The sequence below is a fragment of the Saccopteryx leptura genome, chromosome 2 (assembly GCF_036850995.1).
Source record: "Saccopteryx leptura isolate mSacLep1 chromosome 2, mSacLep1_pri_phased_curated, whole genome shotgun sequence".
In the NCBI taxonomy this organism is placed as follows: Eukaryota; Metazoa; Chordata; class Mammalia; order Chiroptera; family Emballonuridae; genus Saccopteryx; species Saccopteryx leptura.
This window is the reverse complement of record NC_089504.1, coordinates 179,100,122-179,118,452: the sequence shown is the minus strand read 5'-3', so window position 1 is coordinate 179,118,452 and position 18,331 is coordinate 179,100,122. Positions and strand designations below refer to the sequence as shown.

The window sequence follows — 18,331 nt, the reverse complement described above, 5'->3', positions numbered from 1 at the left end:
ACATTGCACTTTGTGTTCACCACCCCAAGTCAAGTGTTCTTCCATCACCATTTATCCCCTACCCCTCTTGTAATCATACTGATTAAGTGCGTTTATGATCAACTCTTTTGAAAGCAAAAACCTCATTATGAGGGTGTTTTGAATCCTTCACAAAATATTAAACTATACTGGAGAGAAGGTGGTGAAGGGGATGGGGATCCTAGATTCTAATGGAAAAAATCTCAGAAGCTACTTGGCTTCACGGGCATCCTTCTGGCTGCTGGCCCTTTTCCCCATTCATCAAATCATGTTATTACCTTGGGTTCTTTTTCAGTGTATTTACAAGAAATTCATGTAGGTCTATTCCAGTGGAGTCCGTATATTCCTGGCTGGAGTCTAAAACCACCACAACAAAAGAAATTTAAAATAAATGAAACTTCTCTGCATGATATCTAATCCCAAGCAGAATCCCACAGCCTGATAAGAAGAAATGACAAGAAAGAAGAATCAAACTTCAGTGGTTTTACTTTAAAAACCAGAATGTCTTTGACTTACCAGCCCCCCCAAATTCATCATGACAATTATAGAAGGTAGAATCTGAGTCATAGTGTTGCATCATGATTACAGTAAAAAGCCACCTTACCATCAGTAAGTATTTATTGAATGCCTTGACCAGAACAGAGCTGGTTTTAGTCTAGCTAAGAAAAATAAGTTCTAGGTTAGGGCAGTCAAGGCTGAATTTTCCAGGATCTCAGCAAATATGTTCAAATGTTGATTATTTATATAATTATTTGTATTTATTTAATAAAAAAGTGTTTTGGAGAGAGAGACAGACAGGAATACCAAGCTGTTTCTGTATGACCACAAACTGAACCAGCAACCTCTGCGCTTCTGGCGACGCTCCAACCAATGGAGCATCCAGCCTAGGCTTAATTTTTTATTCACTGATTATTTCAGTGAGAGAGAGAGAAAGGAAGGGAGAGAGAGGGGAGGGGGAAGGGAAGCATTCATTTGTTGTTCTACTCGGTTGTGCATTCATTGGTTGCTTCCTTTGTGTGCCCTGACCAGGAATCAAACTCATAACCTGTCTTTCAGGACAATGCTCTAACTGACTGAGCTAACTGGCCAGGGCCTATTTAAAAAATTTTAATCCTAAGGTTGCCTTTTTCCTCTCAACTATCATTTTTTTGGACCATGTCTTTTTTGCTATCAGCCCAAGAGTTTAAAACCATAGAGCTTAATAATAATATGCAAATAAATATTGTTAAAAAAATTACATCAAGCACCCTAAAATATAAATGGTATCTGAAGAAGTTGCAACCAGTGATGATCCATGTCACTGTTTATTCTAGAGTAAAAATAAAATCAGAATTGACTATAATGTCCTCCTATGGGCAGCACCAATATTAATGGAGCCGTTCTCTGTAGCATGTGAACCCCTAAAACAGGGTTGGATAAAGCAGCAAAGAAAGTAACCTTGCTAGGCACTGTCCCAAGCAACCATAAAGTCAGTAGGACACAATGAACTGTTGGGCCAATTAGGCCAGCACCTGCCAAACTTCAAAATGGAAGAAAAGGGCACTGCAGAGCAAGCCCCTAGGGCAGATGAGAAAAGGGGAGTCCTCACCTCTAGATAGCATCTTCCTTGGCACCTTTTCTTTGTTTTTGTCCTTGTCTTCCTTTTCAGAGACATCCTTTGTGGACTTTTCTTCCTCTTTGTCAGAGGGGCAGCTGATGTGCAATTGAATTATATCCTTGGACAAGGTAAAGAAAAACATAATCAAAGGGGAAACGGATTTTAACTCTCCTGTAGCCCCCTTGAAATCTCAGAGAAGATAAATCTTAGGGTGGCAGCATTTTCTTACAGAAGATAGCATTAAAATTTTTTTAAGATTTCTTTTATTTTTTTTAAAGATTTTGTTTATTGCCTGACCAGGCTATGGCACAATGGATAGAGCGATGGACTGGGATGCAGAGGACCCAGGTTCAAAACACCGAGGTCGCTGACTTGGGTGTGGGCTCATCTGGCTTGAGTGCCGGCTCAAAGTGTGGGGCCGCTGGCTTGAGCGTGGGATCCTAGGCATGACCCCATGGTTGCTGGCTTGAGCAAGGGGTCACTTATTCTGCTGTAGCCGCCCCCCCCCCCCAGTCAAGGCACATATGAGAAAGCAGTCAATGAACAACTAAGGTGCTACAACAAAGAACTGATGCTTCTCATCTCTCTCCTTTCCTATCTGTCTGTCACTATCTGTCCCTCTCTCTGTCTCTGTCAAAAAAAAAAAAAAGATTTTATTGATTTTAGATAAAGGAGAGAGAGAGATAGAGAGAAAGGGGACAGGGAGGAGCAAGAAGCATCAATTCTTAGTAGTATGTGCCTTGACGGGGCAAGCCCAGGGACTTGAACTGCCTCGGACTGGCGACCTCAGTATTCTAGGTCAAAGCCACTGTGCCACCATAGGTCAGGCTAAACTTATTTATTGATTTGAGAGAGAGAGGAAGGGAGAGAGAGAGAAACATCAATTTGTTGTTCCACTGACTGGGGACGGAATTCGCAACCTTGTTAATTAAATTGTTTTAGCTTTTGTACGAAAAGGGTAAAGGCTAAGCCTTTTCTATCAAAAATCACAGCCTTGTATAATATGGGCAGCTCAAGTTACACTGGCTGTTCTCAGTGTGGGAACTGGATGGAAATGGTGGTATCAGAGGGCAAGGGGTCAGTGGGAAAATAAGATCTAGCTCTGGGCTATCCTTGTCTGCATCATTGTGGGTGGTCTAGGTGTGAAAACCTATACTTCATGCTCTCACCCATGCCATGTTTTACTGTAAGGTTTGTTTTGAAGCTCCTGGTACCCTGATTTCCAAGCCTAATGTTGATGTTGCGGTGGCTATACTACAGTTTACCAAACAACTGCTAAACTCAAAAGCTATACTTACTCTACTTACTCTTATAAAGGACCTACCTGGGTTTCTAGTGGCCCATCAGCAAATGGGGCAGAGGACTCCTCACACACTGCCAGGCTGCGTACCAACTTGAGCTTGGAATTAGACTGAAAAAACCCCCCCAAAACAAATAATATAAATATATTCCCTTGGTAGACATTTAAAAAGCTTTTGGCTGAATGATGGGTATCCTCTTTGGCTCTGTTAGTTGCTGCTTCTATTAAATAGAGTTTAAAAAAAGACAAACAGGTCCTACTTGTCAGTTCCTGATTCACTTGAAACATAATTCTACCTCCTCCCAAAAAAGATAATTCTCCTGCTTATACAGTAGGCATATAAATACAAAATGGCTACTTTAGAGAGATGACAGGAAAACCACTTTCACTTGGCTCTCCTCTCTCTCTCTCTCTCTCTAGCCCAGGGCTCCAATTTTAGACCCAGAAGTTTACTGAGAATACACAGCAGTACAATTTAGTAGAAAGACACTGGATTTAAAAGAAGTCCTAGCTTCAACTCCTGGTTTTTGGTTATAAGCTATGAGACCTTGAGCAAATTACTTGACCTCTCTGGGTCTCTGTTTTTCAATAAAACTGGGATAAAAATACTTAAAGGGCTGTTGTGAGAATTATATGACATAAAGCATGTAAACGTATGTATCATAAATAGTGCCTAGCATGTCGTAGACAATAAATGCTAAATAATTCTAAACCTTAGGTGGTAAAGATGGAAAGGAGTATCTAAGAAAAGATAAAGAGAAAGATAGAAAACTTTCTAACAAGTGGAAATTAATGTGATAAAAAAAAGTAAATCCTTTGATTTACTTTTGGCTAGTGACTCCCAAGAAGATCTGAAATCTACTTTGCAAATTACTGCTCTCCTCGGGATCCCCAAAGCCAAAAATTCTAGAGTAACTCATAAGAAATCTACCTATAAACATTTACTGAGTTCTTACAATAAAATCAAGGTTTATAATGAATACAAATGCATAAAACATAATAGTATGTGTGTTTTAGGTAGCGCAGTATAGTGAAAAAGAACTTGTAAGTCTGGAAAACTAACTTCAAGCCTAGTTTTGCCACTTACTAATAAATGTCCTTTGTCAAATTCATTCAATCTCTATATGCCCAAATTTCTTCATCTGTAAAATGAAGATAATTATCTTACTTAATTCAAAAAGTTCGGGGGGGAAGTGAAGTAGCAGTGAACACCCTCTGTTTAAACTTTAATGTCAAGCCTATCACTGTGGATTAGGCAATGTAAAGCAAGACACAGAACCAACTTATCAACATACATAATGGCCTTCTTCAAACCCAAGTGACAAAATGGCTGGGCCACTCTCAAATTCTGCTATTATTTTTCTGGGGGAAAAGGGTAGATACCCTTAATTATTGCTTCTGGTGATAATTCTTCCCACTGTAAGTAAAGTTTAATAATTTACAGTTTCCAAACTAAAATTAATAAAGCTGACTCAAAATAAGACATACAGTTCTCTTTGATAACACTGCTTAAAGTAATCTGTGATGTGCTAATTTTATCATACAATGATTAAAAACAAAGTCCTCACCTAAAAAGTAAAATATTTTTTAAAAATGGCTGTATATTTAGGATGTCCAAAATGGTGAGTTATGTCTACTAACGGGGCACGATTTATCTTTTAAAAAATTCAGGCCCTGGCCGGTTGGCTCAGCGGTAGAGCGTCGGCCTGGCGTGCGGGGGACCCGGGTTCGATTCCCGGCCAGGGCACATAGGAGAAGCGCCCATTTGCTTCTCCACCACCCCCCTTCCTCTCTGTCTCTTTTTTCCCCTCCCGCAGCCGAGGCTCCATTGGAGCAAAGATGGCCCGGGCGCTGGGGATGGCTCCTTGGCCTCTGCCCCAGGCGCTAGAGTGGCTCTGGTCGCGACAGAGCGACGCCCCGGAGGGGCAGAGCATCGCCCCTGGTGGGCGTGCTAGGTGGATCCCGGACGGGCGCATGCGGGAGTCTGTCTGACTGTCTCTCCCCGTTTCCAGCTTCAGAAAAAAAAAAAAAATTCAGATGGAAAAAAAATGTTGGGGGAAAAATGTAAGACTCATATAGCTGCCATTCTCTTAGCAAAGCCAGAGCTGAGCAGAGGAACTAGCATTGTAGCAGAACCAGTAATACCAATTTGCTCAGCCTTTGTGGGACAGTCCAGCTGGGTATCCTTCCAGGTATCAGAAATGAACTATGACTGAACTAGTAATAGTGGGAAAATAAAGCCAGACCTTACAACAAGAAATGTGTACATGCATGTCTCTCTGTGTGTGTATATGTATCTATGCATATTCACAATTAGAGTACAAAGTGCAGGCAGAAAACAAACTTTGCCTATGTATAATGCAAACAAACTAGATTAGTGATAAGTCCATTTGTGAAATGTATTACTAATAATACCAGAAAAGAAGCTTTAGAGAAAAGGTGCTCACCTTGGCTCTTTTCCTGGCATGACCATGGTTGGATGTCCGCCTCTGTTAGAAGGGGATTGGAAAATATTAAAAGTGGGGAAAATCAAGACTCAAGTTAAAAGCAAAACAATTTTGCAAAGAAAAAGCACTAACCAGAAAACTTTACAATAGCCAAACTATGAAGAGACCAACTTGGAGTGGTTATTCCTCTGTGCTACAAGTCTAGCAACCGTGACACAGAAGGCACCACAGGCCACTTACAGACAAAGTACCACTCGGGTGTAAGATAAAAAATGGGAAGACACTGACTGGTGGCTTATTTCACAGATTGATAAAAATTACTTTTGGGTAAACCACAAAATCCTCTCTTCGTTAGGATTTTTATGCACATGAAATATGACCCCTAATCATCACTTATATAGGACAAGGCATTCAGAGTTCTGACTTGAGATACTTAAAACATCTGTCCTTACGGCTTCAGAAATGGCATGAAGACTCTTCTTGCCAACTGCCTCCCTCCAAGAATTCTCCCAGTTCTAAACTGGTGGTGGCTCTTATAGACTGTCTGGGTTAGGGATATAAGATGGGACAGGAGAAAAGGGAAAATGGAAGATATGGATAAGACCTCCAGAGCAAAGGAAGGATAAGGAGAATGGGTAAGGAGTAGGGTAGAAACTGAAGAAGATGAAGAATGAGGGCCTGAGGAGGAATGAGGGAAGAAACAATTAATTAATTGATGAGGTTTCTGAACAGCTGAGAAGTCAAAATGGGGCTTTGGGGAAAAGGTTGGGTAGGGTTATGTATGAGATATGGTACTTAGGGCTTCTGAGATGTTTGGGATGGAACTTACTGCCAGTGGGGTAGGAAAGAACTAAGGCTGGTGTGTGGGGGCGAGAAAAGACAGTCAAGAGTGCCAGCATGGTCCTGGGTAGGTGTGGATTGTCCTTTCCTTTGTTGTCTTCACTAGCTACTAAATAAGAGAACTACAATGCAAAATACAGAACAGGGAAGGTAGATGGAAAAAGTAAGAAATGACACTGGATCCAGCCAGTGGCAAGATATTTATACATATATATACACACACACAGTAAGAGAAGAGTTACAGTCCAGGAATGTGAAGCAGTATTTTGTCATTATTTTCTCTAACAGTTAATACACATGGCACAAACATTCAACAGGTGTTAATCAGGGCATCTGTCCTCCAGCTGCCTGGTTCCCTCAACTAATACTAAATTTATTGTAATCTTTCCAAAGATCTTTTATGCATATATAAGCTCTCTGTACATGTGTGTTCAGACAAGTTATTTTTAAACCAAATAGAAGTATACTGTACACACTGCTTTGAACCTTGCTTTAATTTTTTTTTTCATGGATATCATTTTTTAGAAGATGTACTGTTTTTATTAATGGCTACATGGTATTCGTGTGTGGCTATAACATAACTTATTTTACAAGTCCTTTAAATTGCACCATTTTGGTTGTTTCTGATTTTTTTGTTAGTATAAACAATGCTTCAATGACCATAACATTGAATAGACCTACAAAAAAAGTATATATGTAGTCCATTTAAAAATTTTTATAAAGTATCACCAAATTGCCACTCGAAGAGGTTATACCAATTTATAACCCTATAAGCAATATATGTATAAATCTGCTTATTTCCCAGAATGAATAGTTTTCATTTCCTAGTCAAACTTATATTGAAAGCCTATTATATCTACCAGATACCATGCTAACTATTGGAGGATAGAGATAAAAGACACAAACCTTGTCAAAAAGGAACTCATAATCCTGTTGAAGAAGACAGACAAATAGACAATTATAATACAGTATATTAAGTGCATTACAGAAGTATTCATGGAGTGCTACAGGAGCACTGAGCATTAGTGCCTAACTCAGACCTAGTAATTCACAAATTTATATGTTCACAAATATTGACTGCCTGCAGGGAACTGTGTTGTGCCTTAGAGATACAATCCTAAACCCAAACTGACCTAATCCTCGCCTCAAGTAGTGAAGGAGACAGACATTAATTGAAGAATTATATAATGTAGACCTGTAATGGGTGAGTAAGGTTGTCAAGGAAGGCTTCAGGGAGAAAGCCTGACACATTTGGATTGAGTTTTGAAGGATGAATAGGTATTAACAGATGTTGGCAGGGGGATTTAGGGACTAGAGGATGCCAGGAAAAGAACAACAAGTACGGCATTCTAGGCAGAGTACAAAAGCATGCACAAAAGCAGGCTTTCCCCAAACTTTTCAGTCCTTATTTATAACAGGACCAAGGAATCACATAATGCTGAAGCATAGGACGCCAATGGCAGATAACTGGCAGGTATGGCACTAGGTCACAATATGTCATGCTAAAAAATCTGACTTAGCCTGAGGCAATAAAACACAAAGAAAGTTTAAACAGAATGAACAAAATCAGATCTTTATTTCATAACCATGTTTCTAAAGCAGTATGATAGAAGTAGATCAGGGGTCCCCAAACTTTTTACACAGGGTGCCAGTTCACTGTCCCTCAGACCATTGGAGGGCCGGACTATAAAAAAAAACTATGAACAAATCCCTATGCACACTGCACATATCTTATTTTAAAGTAAAAAAAACAAAATGGGAACAAATACAATATTTAAAATAAAGCACAAGTAAATTTAAATCAACAAACTGACCAGTATTTCAATGGAAAATAGGAACTATGGGCCTGCTTTTGGCTAATGAGATGGTCAATGTCCAGTTCCATATTTGTCACTGCTAGCTGTAACAAGTGATATGACGCGCTTCCGGAGCCATGAAGCATGCCTCCCGCGTCACCGGAAGTAGTACTGTACGTGAGCAACGCCACCATATACAGTACTCTCACTGACCACCAATGAAAGAGGTGCCCCTTCCGGAAGTGCAGCGGGGGCCGGATAAATGGCCTCAGGGGGCCGCATGCGGCCCGCAGGCCGTAGTTTGGGGACCCCTGAAGTAGATGAATCAGAAGGAATTATAAATTTAAAGGCAGAAAGCCCAGCTAGGAGGCCATACCCAGCTTGGTTATTTAAAGGACCCATCTAAGTTCAGTATGTGTTAAGTCGGAGCTTGCCCATTCTAAAATGAAACTCAGAATCTACCTTTTATAGCACTGTTTTCATGCAAAAGATTTCCTGAGTTCCAATTGCGGATTCCAAGAATGTCTCAATTACAAGTAATAAAAGTCCCCTTTCTACAAACTTTCCATCTCCACTTCGTAACAGGCACTCCCTTGACAGTATCAGTAAGGTTCTTGGGGAGACTTCTGGGGTGTGGGTGAGGGGAAAGGTAGGAGAAAGAATAGAACTTTAAGTGCTGTTGAACGGGTACATGATCTATTGGGAAATGGTCGAGGGGAGAGGAAAAACGGAAGTTTGTAGAAGGAACAGGAGCTCCAGCAGATAGCAGCAACAGCTCCACCTGCTTAAGCAGTTGCAAAAGGAGCCAGAGGGGAAACAGGTTTCTCTTCCAAGCTCCCACACAACCTATTTGTACAATTAGGTGAAGACATTTTAAAACTAGGTGAGTGTCAGCCCTGGCCGGTTGGCTCAGTGGTAGAGCATCGGCCTGGTGTGCAGAAGTCCCGGGTTCGATTCCGGCCAGGGCACACAGGAGAAGCGCCCATCTGCTTCTCCACCCTTCCCCCTCTCCTTCCTCTCTGTCTTTCTCTTCCCCTCCCGCAGCTGAGGCTCCACTGGAGCAAAGATGGCCCGGGGCGCTGGGGATGGCTCCTCAGCCTCTGCCCCAGGCGCTAGAGTGGCTCTGGTCGCAACAGAGCGACGCCCCGGAGGGGCAGAGCATAGCCCCCTGGTGGGCAGAGCGTCGCCCCCTGGTGGGCGTGCCGGGTGGATCCCAGTCGGGTGCATGCGGGAGTCTGTCTGACTGTCTCTCCCCGATTCCAGCTTCAGAAAAATACAGAAAAAACAAACAAACAAACAAACAAACTAGGTGAGTGTCCATGAGGCTACAGAACCTATAGATATCCTTTCTTTTCTACCTGTCTTCAAGAAGTACATACACTAGGAGTTCAGAACACCACTTAAAATAGTCTCCTGAGGACACAGTAACATGAACCCCAAAGTTCATTTAATTATTATCTTCCATGTAACATGACAGCACATAATTAAACATTCAGTATATATCTGTCCTGAGGGTTTAAAATTCATAATTGGCACCAGTCTAGTAGAGGCTAGAAGTATAGATGGAACAATGGCAGACTGTCTCCACAACCCTGGACAGATGAGCGGGAAATGACAATTCACATGCAAAAGATAATGGAAAGAAAAGCAGCCAGGATAGAGATCGACAAATTGTTAGGAGAAAAAAACAGAAAAGCAGGAAGCTAGAGAACAAAATATTTCAGAGAGCTGGCTGATTTTAATTCATCCCTTTATGTTGTTGCTGTTTTAATCTTGAAAGAAGATAAAGTCTCTAGGTATATTGAGTTGTCAAAAGAAATTATGCTTCAAGTTTCCAGACCCTCTAAAATATTGTTGCTACTACTTTTAAAACTAATTTTCTAAAGTTAACAGTCTATTTCCTAAGCACATAATAAAGAGCAGTCTCATGAAGGAAAGGACATATGTAATTTGGGTTAGGGTAACAGGAAACCAGCTACGCCCATAAAAGACAAGGACTAGAACAGGTAAGCTAGATGAGGCTCAGAGTCTGGGCTGGCTGGGAGCAAAGAGGAGCCCTGAAGGAAGCTTGGGTGGCCATCATCTACTGCCATCTTATCTGCACTGCTTTATGAATCTGGATAGAAAACAACATGGCAACCAAAGAGTGATATTCCTCTCACTCATATTTGCTAAGTGGTAAGTTCAGACACTATTTCTGACCCAGAAAATGCTGACTACTTTAACATGACCAGAATATGAATTTTTTTTTTTTTTTTTTTTTTTTTTTTACAGAGACAGAGACAGAGAGGGATAGACAGGGACAGACAGACAGGAACGGAGAGAGATGAGAAGCATCAATCATCAGTTTTTCATTGTGACACAGTTGTTCATTGATTGCTTTCTCATATGTGCCTTGACCGCGGGCTTTTCTTTTTTTTTTTTTTTTTTTTTTTTTTACAGAGGAGAGGGAGAGACAGAGAGAGAGAAGGGGGGAGGAGCTGGAAGCATCAACTCCCATATGTGCCTTGACCAGGAAAGCCCAGGGTTTCGAACCGGCGACCTCAGCATTTCCAGGTCGACGCTTTACCCACTGTGCCACCACAGGTCAGGCAACCGCGGGCTTTCAGCAGAACGAGTAACCCCTGGCTTGAGCCAGCAACCTTGGGTCCAAGCTGGTGAGCTTTTTGCTCAAACCAGATGAGCCTGCGCTCAAGCTGGAGACCTCGGGGTCTCGAACCTGGGTCTTCCGCATCCCAGTCCAACGCTCTATCCACTGCGCCACCGCCTGGTCAGGCCAGAATATGAATTTAACACTGTGTGTAAAGCCAGGAAGCTCTAGTTTTAAGAGTTTGTTGTATGAGACATATATGACTTGTTAAATATGTTTGTATACAGTATTTTTTTAAAGTGAGAGGAGGGGAGATAGTGAGATAGACTCCTGCATCACCCTGACTGGGATCCACCCATCAATCTCTGTCTGGAGCCAATGGTCAAATTAGTTGAGCTATTTTTAGTGCCTGAGGCTGACGTGCCAGGGCCAATGCTTGAATTCATCGAGCCACTGGCTGTGGGAGGGGTAAAAGGAGAGAAAGGAGAGAGGGAAGGGGAGAGAAGCAGAAGGTCACTTCCCTTGTGTGCTCTGACCGTGAATCAAACCTAGGATGTCTGCACACTGGGCTGATGCTCTATCCAGAGACAACTGGTCAGGGCCCAGTTTAGTTTTTGATGCATTGGCCCCAGACAGGGTCGCTGGGTAGATCCTGATCTAGGCACATGCGGGAGTCTGCCTCACTATCTCCCCTCCACTCACCTTAAAAGAAAAATGTGCAAGAACCAGTGCAACTTAGATCTAAATGGATTAGGGATTTCACTGTCTTCTTTAGACTTCATTGTGGAGTCTATGACAAAAATGAAAGGTGATATTTCTCTTTTTAAAAAATACTTTTATTTTGCCTGACCAGGCGGTGGTGCAGTAGATAGAGCACAGGACTGGTATGCAGAGGGCCCAGGCTCAAAACCCCAATGTTGCTGACTTGCGCACTGGTTGATCCAGCTTTGAGCATGTTATAGACATGATCCCATGGTCACTGGCTTGAGCAAGGGGTCACTTACTCTTCTGTTGCCCCAGGTCAACAGAATGACTGCACATATGAGAAAGCAGTCATTAGTTGTTCCACTTAGTTGTGTATTCATTGGTCACTTCCTGTATGTGCCCTGACTGGGGATCAAACCTGCAACCTTGGTGTTTTGGGACAACACTCTAACCAACTGATATATTTCTTGAGAGCTGAAATTGGGTTTTTAAGGAGAATTAAGTATTCATATAAATGACTGGCTTCCTATAGATCCTCAACACCACCTATAATGACACTTCTGTTCAGGTACAAAGCATGTGCATACGATGTACTTCTAATCCTTACCTGAGTCTCCTGACGCAAAGTGGTATCTTCACTCTCTTTCTCAATTTCTTCCTTACTTGGAATCTTAGATATAAACTTGTTTTTGTTAACAGATTCTTCTACCAGTATTTTTTCTGATTCTTTCATTATTTCCAGAGTCTCTTGAGTAGTGTTACTGTTAGACATCTTCTTCAATAGAATACAGTTGCCTCTATGGACTCCTAAAGAAACATCAAATGCATTAAATAGGAGGTATGTATCCACATTTAACATATCATCCAAGACTTGTATTTCACATACAAGCCTTCAGCAGCCTCTCTCTAACCCAGAAAGGAGTCTTTTGATGAACATTGCTCTTAGATCTGTTTATTTTCCTTTTTTAAAAAAGTTTTATAGAGGTAAAATTGACATACAATAACCTGCACACATTTATTTATTTATTTATTTATTTATTTATTTATTTATTTATTTATTTATTTATATAGGGACAGAGAGAGTCAGAGAGAGGGACAGATAGGGACAGACAGGAACGGAGAGAGATGAGAAACATCAATTATCAGTTTTTCGTTGTGACACCTTAGTTGTTCATTGATTGCTTTCTCATATGTGCCTTGACCGTGGGCCTTCAGCAGACCGAGTAACCCCTTGCTCAAGCCAGTGAATGACCTTGGGTCCAAGCTGGTGAGCTTTTCCCAAACCAGATGAGCCTGTACTCAAGCTGGTTACCTCTTCGAGGTCTTGAACCCGGGTCCTCGGCATCCCAGTCCCACGCTCTATCCACTGCGCCACTGCCTGGTCATGCTAACCTGCATATATTTAAAATGTTATGATGGCTTCACATGCATACACCTGTGAAACCATCACCACAATAAAAAAAGTAAGCACATTTATCACCCCAAAACTCTTCCTGATCCTTTGTAAGTCCTTCGGCCCTTCCCCACCTTCCCCAGCCAACCAATGATTGGCTGTCAGTACACATTCATCTGTATTTTCTAGAATTTTTTCTTTTTTCTACACAAGTGCAAGAGACAGACAGGAAGTGAGAGAGATGAGAAGCTCTCTCAACTTGTAGTTGCAGCCTTTTAGTGGTTTATTGATTGTTTCTCATATGTGCCTTGACCAGGGGGCTAAGAGCCTTGGGGTTTTGAACCTGGGACCTCAGCGTCTCAGGTCGATGCTCTACCCACTGTACCACCATTGGTCAGGCTTTATTTTCTAGAATTTTAATCATACATTATCTGGATTCTTTTACTTGGCATAGTTATGCTGAGATTCACCAGGACTCAGCTGTAAAGCAATGTAATATGAATCCTCGTGGCATTTATTTCCCTCCCTTGTCCCCTACAGAAATCTGCACACATTCTCAGTTTGAGCACTTCAAAGAGTTAATCACTAGACTCTCCAGGAAGACAAAATATATTTTAAAGCTCTATTCACTACTGAAGAGGACCACTGTCCTTTCTCAAGGGAGAACATCCACAGCTCCCACAAACCATAGCATTGTTACCAACTTCAAGCATCTGCCCTATCAAAAATCAAACAATGGTTATAGAGTCTTGGATTTTTTCCTTTATCTGAAGCAAGGTGAAAAGGTACGAAGAGCAGTCCAGTCATCTGTCCTTCAGAAACACTGGGTATCTCCATGGAGGAAGAGAGAATCTCTCCTTTGCTATTCACTATTTGGGCTCAGTCATCCTACTGCATTCCAGTGACTGAGTATTTGTAGTGCAGAGGTGGTGGGCTGTTTATCACTTACTATTTCTACCTGGGAACTCCTGTAACGAAGTCAACACACACTCAGACATATAAGTTAATGCTCTATACATAGATTTATGTCCTCAACCACTGGAGTCAAACATGCTTACTTCTAACAATGGTTTGTAGAGGTTTCTCCTTACATGCATGGTTAATGACTGTATTTTAATCCTGAATACTATCTCCTCCTTTAAAAGGATAAGACTGAAAACCCTCCCAAACATCATGTCTATTCCGTGTGGCCCTAGAAATGAGCTAAACAAACAAATAAACAGTTAGCAATGCTTTCAGAAAACTGTCACACTAGATGTTTTTTCTTTCTTCAAATCAGTTTAAAGGTTGAGACTCAGAGGCTCTTAAGCACAGGTAACCTCATCCTGGCATAAGTTAGACAGTCTGCAAGATCACTGCTTTGTTCACCTTGTGGCGGTTTTTGAGCAGCTGCCTGGAGACTCAGTTGGCATAGGGCTAGATAAATTCCCTTTAAAAGGCCAGAGAGTTATTCATACAATCATAGTCTACAGCTGAATTTAAAGATGAGAAATAGTGGGGGAAAAACTGACTACAAAATAAAATGGCTGGCCCTGGCCGGTTGGCTCAGTGGTAGAGCGTCGGCCTGGCGTGCAGAAGTCCCGGATTCGATTCCCGGCCAGGGCACACAGGAGAGGCGCCCATCTGTTTCTCCACCCCTCCCCCTCTCCTTCCTCTCTGTCTCTCTCTTCCCTTCCCGCAGCCGAGGCTCCATTGGAGCAAAGATGGCCCGGGCGCTAGGAATGGCTCCTTGGCCTCTGCCCCAGGCGCTAGAGTGGCTCTGGTGACAACAGAGCGACGCCCCGGAGGGGCAGAGCATCGCCCCCTGGTGGGCAGAGCGTCGCCCCCTGGTGGGCATGCCGGGTGGATCCCGGTCGGGTGCATGTGGGAGTCTGTCTGACTGTCTCTCCCCGTTTCTAGCTTCAGAGAAATACCAAAAAAATAAATAAATAAATAAATAAAATAAAATAAAATGGCTGATATTCTATTTTTTGATTAATTGATTCAGTACCTAGAGGCTTCTATAAAAAGTTTATCATCTACAGAGCTTTATGGATCATTGGCTGTACCTGAGAACTGCATATACACATATATTTATACCCCTCCCAAAGCCTCCATTCTCTTCCATTTGAAATATAGTAAAACTCAGTAAATGCCTTCTCCATATCTCTTAGCTGGAAAACATCAATAATGATCAGATTGGAAGAGTTCTTAGATATGGTCTCATGCAATCTTCCCCCATGTCCCCAAAGAAGAGCACCTTTCTGTAACTTCCAGAGAGGTTTGTATGCCTTTCCTGGAAAACTCCCGGGACAGATAACCTCACTATTTCTTAAACATTGTACCCTATCATAAGCTATAAACTGCTTCAACCTTTATCCTAAATCTGCCTTAGAGTCACACAAAATTAAGTTTACTTATTTTATTATATAACAGAACAATATTTTTCTTTTTAGGCTTAAATAGACTCAAACAGATTACTCTATCAAAAAAAAGCAGTTGAGGGGTAGGGAGATGAGGGAATTGGATGAAAGTGGTCAAATGTACAAACTTCCAGTTATAAAGAAGTACTAGGGATGTAATGTACAGTATAATGACTATAAATAACACTGCTATACAGTGTATTTGAAAGTTGGTACGAGTCTAAGTAGATCTTAAAAGTTCTTATGACAAAGAAATAGAATGTTTTTTTTCTTTTCCAAGTGAGAGAAGGGGAGATAGACAGACTTCCACATGCACTCTGACCAGGATCTACCCAGCAACCCACCTCTGGGCTGATGCTCTGCCCATTTGGGGCCATGCTCACAACTGAGCTATTTTTAGAGCCTTAGGCAGAGGCTCCATGGAGCCATCCTCAGCACCCAGGGCCAATGTGCTCAAACCAATTGAGCCATGGCTGCAGGAAGAGGAGGAGGAGGAGGAGGAGGAGGAGGAAGAGAGAGAGAGAGAGAGATAGAAAGAGAGAGGGAGAGAGAAGGAGGAGGGAGCAGAATGGAGAAGCAGATGGTTACTTCTCCTGTGTGTCTGGGGCATCCACACACTAGGCCGACACTCTACCACTGAGCCAACCAGCCAGGGCCAAGGAAAAATATTTTTTTGTAACTATATAAAGACATGGATGTTAACTTATTATGGTAATCATTTCATAATATTATGTATGTCAAGTCATTATGTGGTATACCTTCAACGTACACAGAGCTTATGTCAATTATGTCTCAACAAAACTGAAAAAATTGAAGCGAGAGAAAGAAAAAGAAGGTAATATAGAAAAATCTAAGGCAGCTGATTTTTTGTTCTTCCCAGATGGGCTTCAGTTACCAAATGGGAATATTTCTTCAAATCAGAATGAAAACTTTGCAGCTTCTCTTCACATATGGGTCATAAAAGTCTCAACTATTTGGATACTTGGACTACCTTCAAAATGTTCAAGCACTGTTTCTTAGCAAGAGCACTAAGGAAAGAACCATTTAAACAAAAAATGATTTTTCCTAACAGCCATATGTGGAATAGGGCCATATATTCCAACTCAAGTTTTAAGGAGCCAAATGATTTCCTTCATTCACTGAGGAACAGAAGAATTTGAGCTTTAGATATTTAAAGACATCCGTAAAACAGTGATTAATACATTCATTTTAAGAATTTTGAGTCATTTCCACTGAGATCACCGGCCTCTTGAACAGCTGTGTAAAACAAAGTAATTCTTACTCTGAGAAAAAAAGGAAGCAGCAGAGGAAAAGGTATAGTAGCACAGTATACTGGCTGCCTACCCAAATCTCCTCTTTCTCCCACACTCATCCATCTAGCCCAGACTTTCTTCTGGTGTCTGCCCTCCTCTAAGACACATAATCATGGAAAGCGATGGATCATATTCCTGAGACCTAGGAGGTGGACCTTAATTAGCTAAGCCAATTGTGGTAATTCTTTTTCCTTTTTCTGATTGATTCAGGAAGGGACAAGTGACTTATTAGCAGTGAGACATAAGAAAACTTTGCTAAGTGGGTGGCTTCAAAGAATAGCTTCCTACTATATTATTTTTTAAAAAGCCACTAAAAAATGGTAGTTATCTTCTGCTGAAGGTGGTCTTGTAAGCAGATGATGCTTGGACTGTGGCAACACTGTACCAATATATTGAGAATAAACCTGGATCCTTGATTCTGTGGTACAGAGAGGCACTGAATTAGTCAACCTGGATCCCCCTAGCTCTTGTTACATGAGGTCATAATATATCTTATCATGTAAGCCATTCTGACTTAGTTTAGAGTTCATTTTAGACAAAAGTATCCTGAGTCAGTCATAATGGGTATGTTAAGAGAGAGTATCTGGGCCTAACCAGGTGGTGGCGCAGTGGATAGAGACTGGGACATGGAGGACCCAGGTTTGAGACCCTGGGGGTCGCTAGCTTGAGCATGTGCTCATCTGGTTTGAGCAAGGCTCACCAGCTTGAGCCCAAGGCCACTGGCTTGAGCAAGGGGTTACTTGGTCTGCTGTAGCGCCCCCTCCCTCAAGGCACATATGAGAAAGCAATCAATGAGTAACTAAGGTGCCACAACAAAGAACTGATGCTTCTCATCTCTCTCCTTTCCTGTCTGTCTGTCCCTCTCTCTGTCTCTCTGTCTCTGTCACAAAAAAAAAAGAAAAAAAAAAAGAAAAAAAAAAAGAGAAAGTATCTGGAACAGAGAGAGAAGCCCAGATCCATGAGTAGAAATAACTGACAGGAACAGAGATAATAATACTAATCAGCTAAAATTTTTGGAGTATATACATGGCGTCAGGCACTAGCCTAAAGTGTTTTATGTATTTAATATAATCTTACAACAATTCTATGAGATACATATTATCTTCACTATTTTACAGATAAGAAAACTGAGGCACAGAGAAATTAAATAATTTACCTAAGGGCATAAAACTAATTTACCTAAGGGTATAAAACTGGTATATGCAAGAGCTGTGACTCAAAGTCAGAAAATATGGCTCTAGTGCCTTCTTGACCTTTATGCAATACTGCTGCAGCTAACTAAGGGGACAAATGATCAAAGAACAGGTAAGAAAATGAAACTGCTACCAAAGATACAAAGGAATCATGGAATCTCATAAATGGAAGGAGACTGAAATCCATTTTCTGCACCATAGTTCTCTACCATCAGGTTCTTGAATCATCAGTAACAAAAAATTGGCTGTCCTGACCCTGCTTGTATATACTTCTAGTGAGGGGAAAGTCTTCTAGATACAAACTTTATTTATAAAGAGGAAAATTCATCTTCTTGTTACTTCCTTCTACTAGCATCAATTTAGTTCTCTGTGCAAGTCATAAAGGACAAGCCTAATCTCACTTCCATGTTAGTATTTTACAGATGACAACTTTATCTTCCTTTTCGAAACATTCTCAGCTTCTTAAATCAGGTCTTCTTATCTCATGGTCTTAAGCATCTTCACCATTTTGCTTCTAGGATAAAAGAAGCTGTCCTCAAGTTAAAAAGGGCTAGTAATGAGGGGTCAGAATGTTACTATTCTAGAATCAAGATCCATCAGAAGATACCTTGAGCTCAAAACCAAATTTCTTGAGCTGAGGTGCTCTTTCATTCTCCAAAATAACTTAACTACAGTTATCTCCAGTCCTGTAATCCTATGCAGAAGGCTCTCACTTTTAGAGCATAAGGATTCCTGAA

The 18,331-nt window shown here is 41.4% G+C and overlaps 1 protein-coding gene across 45 annotated transcripts in view; it reads right to left on the bottom strand.

Annotated features, from left to right (window-relative positions):
* Positions 1 to 18,331, bottom strand: part of R3HDM2 (R3H domain containing 2) — a 223,684-nt gene that overhangs the window by 40,902 nt on the left and 164,451 nt on the right. For 30 of the 45 annotated variants that reach the window (XM_066369420.1, XM_066369422.1, XM_066369421.1 and 27 more), the window contains 6 exons: positions 11,901 to 12,100; positions 7,109 to 7,132; positions 5,363 to 5,404; positions 2,940 to 3,026; positions 1,607 to 1,733; positions 297 to 375 (listed from right to left, as the gene is read on the bottom strand). In XM_066369420.1, the coding sequence (XP_066225517.1) occupies positions 297 to 375; positions 1,607 to 1,733; positions 2,940 to 3,026; positions 5,363 to 5,404; positions 7,109 to 7,132; positions 11,901 to 12,065 (524 nt within the window). In that variant the 5' untranslated portion in view covers positions 12,066 to 12,100. The remainder of the gene's footprint in view (positions 1 to 296; positions 376 to 1,606; positions 1,734 to 2,939; positions 3,027 to 5,362; positions 5,405 to 7,108; positions 7,133 to 11,900; positions 12,101 to 18,331) is intronic. The other 15 variants (XM_066369400.1, XM_066369405.1, XM_066369434.1 and 12 more) reach the window with 3 other exon arrangements.